At 45.4% G+C, this 1888-nt stretch overlaps 1 protein-coding gene across 2 annotated transcripts in view; it reads right to left on the reverse strand.

The window, feature by feature from the left end:
- Position 1: 1 nt before the first annotated feature.
- The window catches only part of RPL7L1 (ribosomal protein L7-like 1), a 4938-nt gene continuing 3051 nt past the window's right edge, over positions 2 to 1888 (reverse strand). The window contains exons 4-6 of one of the 2 annotated variants that reach the window (XM_012640920.1): positions 1188 to 1325; positions 407 to 516; positions 2 to 211 (exon numbers count right to left, since the gene is read on the reverse strand). In XM_012640920.1, coding sequence (XP_012496374.1) covers positions 3 to 211; positions 407 to 516; positions 1188 to 1325 — 457 coding nt within the window. In that variant the 3' untranslated portion in view covers position 2. The remainder of the gene's footprint in view (positions 212 to 406; positions 517 to 1187; positions 1326 to 1888) is intronic. The other variant, XM_012640921.1, reaches the window with a different exon arrangement.

The following is a 1888-nucleotide window of genomic DNA, read 5'->3' on the forward strand; positions in this document are numbered from 1 at the left end:
ATCTAGTTCAGCTGGCGGATGAGCTGATTGATGCGTTCACCTCGATAGCCAGGTGAGCCCATCTCCTTGAGGAAGCCCACTTTATTCTTGGTAGCATGACGGGCCACTGAGAGTTGGAAAGGACGCAAGAACCATGAGATCTCCTGGAAATGCTTCCCCGGAAAGGCAATTTCATGAATGAGATCTTCCAAACAAATGACACCAAACTTCCCTAAGAAACACAAGGGCACAGACCGATTGCTTTACTCAACATTTATCCAGCATCTACTGAGAAGCTCTTTTATGCCAGAGCAGGGCACTCTGGCAGGTTCCTGGGACCCCAAGAAGGACACAATCTGCATCCCACAGCAACACTGCAAAGACCTTTGCTCCCTGTCCCAACTGACTCCTAAGCTGCAGCACTCACCCAGGTGCTCTTCGATCACTGTGTTATCTGTCAGAGGGATGGTCTTATTCTTGACCTTGGCTTGTCCACGTTTCAAGATGAGTTCCCGGACGGACTTCAGATTTGGAAATCTATGTGAAGCGAAATAAAGTGCAACCTTCACCAGCACGTGAAACACTACAAAACCGTCCTGCAGCCTAGCTGAGTAGAAGAGGTTGAAGAGGTTCTCCTACACACCCCTTCCCACAACCAGGCAGTATCCTGTCATCACATTCCAGCTGTGATGCCTGAGAATACTTGAGCGATGGAGGAGATAAAGAACCAAAGTGGCCCTGGCTATGCAATTAGAAATTTAAATTTGTGGATATAAATGTTCATCAGGCAAAAAGAACGCAAAACAAAAACCGTGTCTTGGCTTGGAGTCCAGGACTCTGGCCTTATATGACCCTCTACTCAAGACAGTGCAAGAGTTGGAAATTAAACCCAAGTCTTTGTTGGGTTTTAATGTTTGAGGAATACTACTCTTACATAGCCCTGCCCCTAGCTCTACTTCAAGATTCCAAGAATTAATCTCTCTCCTTGACCCATCTTACTCAGCCTCAGCCTACAACTGAAGGAGCCCTACAGTACTGTTCAGACCATCATTAGCAGCCCTCCTATCTCCATTTCCCTAGGTTCTTATGACCAGATGATTTCTGGTTGATGTGGTCACAGCAACATGAGCCTTGGAGAACAATACCCTGTGCACCCTAACACATTTCGATACAATCTAAAGTGAATTCACATGGAAAACCTTACTCACCCCCAGGTCACATATGGTTCCACCATACGCAGCAATTTTAGGCTCTGCGGGGTGACTCTAACAAAGACACCACTAAAAATTTTCTTTAGGCGAAGTCTTGCGATGGTCTTTTGCACCAGTGAACTCACCCCATTAATCCTGAAATGAACGGTAATGGAAGTCAGTCCCTCAATTTATGTTAAGTCTAGCAAGCACAAAATGTGTGTCACTACGCTGGTTATCCAGAGAGTAAGGCACAGACTATACTTTAAAGAGGTCAGTTTAGTGGGAGGTAGTTACATAAACAGATCATTTTGTGATGTGGAGCAATGCCTAGAATGTTATGGGAACACAGAGATGGTCCCTGAATTTTTGTTGTGTCGGGGATGGGAGGATATGTAGGGCTATGCATGTCCCACTAAGGAAGCTGGACTTGCTTCTATGGGCAGTAAAAGCTACTCATGATTTTAAGTAAAAGAGCCATGATCAGATTTCTTCCTGACAATCACCAAGCGCAGTGCATAGGACAGATCTCAGAATGTGACACCATAGGCAGGGAAATCTAGTTAGAAAACTAATGCAACAGGTCCAGCAAAAAGATTACAGGTAGTGGCTGGAGGAGTAGAAGACAGAGCTTGTATTTAAAAGCCACAGGTTTCTGGTTTGGGTAAGGGAAACAGCAAGAGGCAGAGTTGTCTGTGAGGGTGGGGACAGACAACTAA

Source organism: Propithecus coquereli, unplaced genomic scaffold (genome assembly GCF_000956105.1).
Source record: "Propithecus coquereli isolate 6110/MARCELLA unplaced genomic scaffold, Pcoq_1.0 Scaffold158, whole genome shotgun sequence".
Taxonomy (NCBI): domain Eukaryota; kingdom Metazoa; phylum Chordata; class Mammalia; order Primates; family Indriidae; genus Propithecus; species Propithecus coquereli.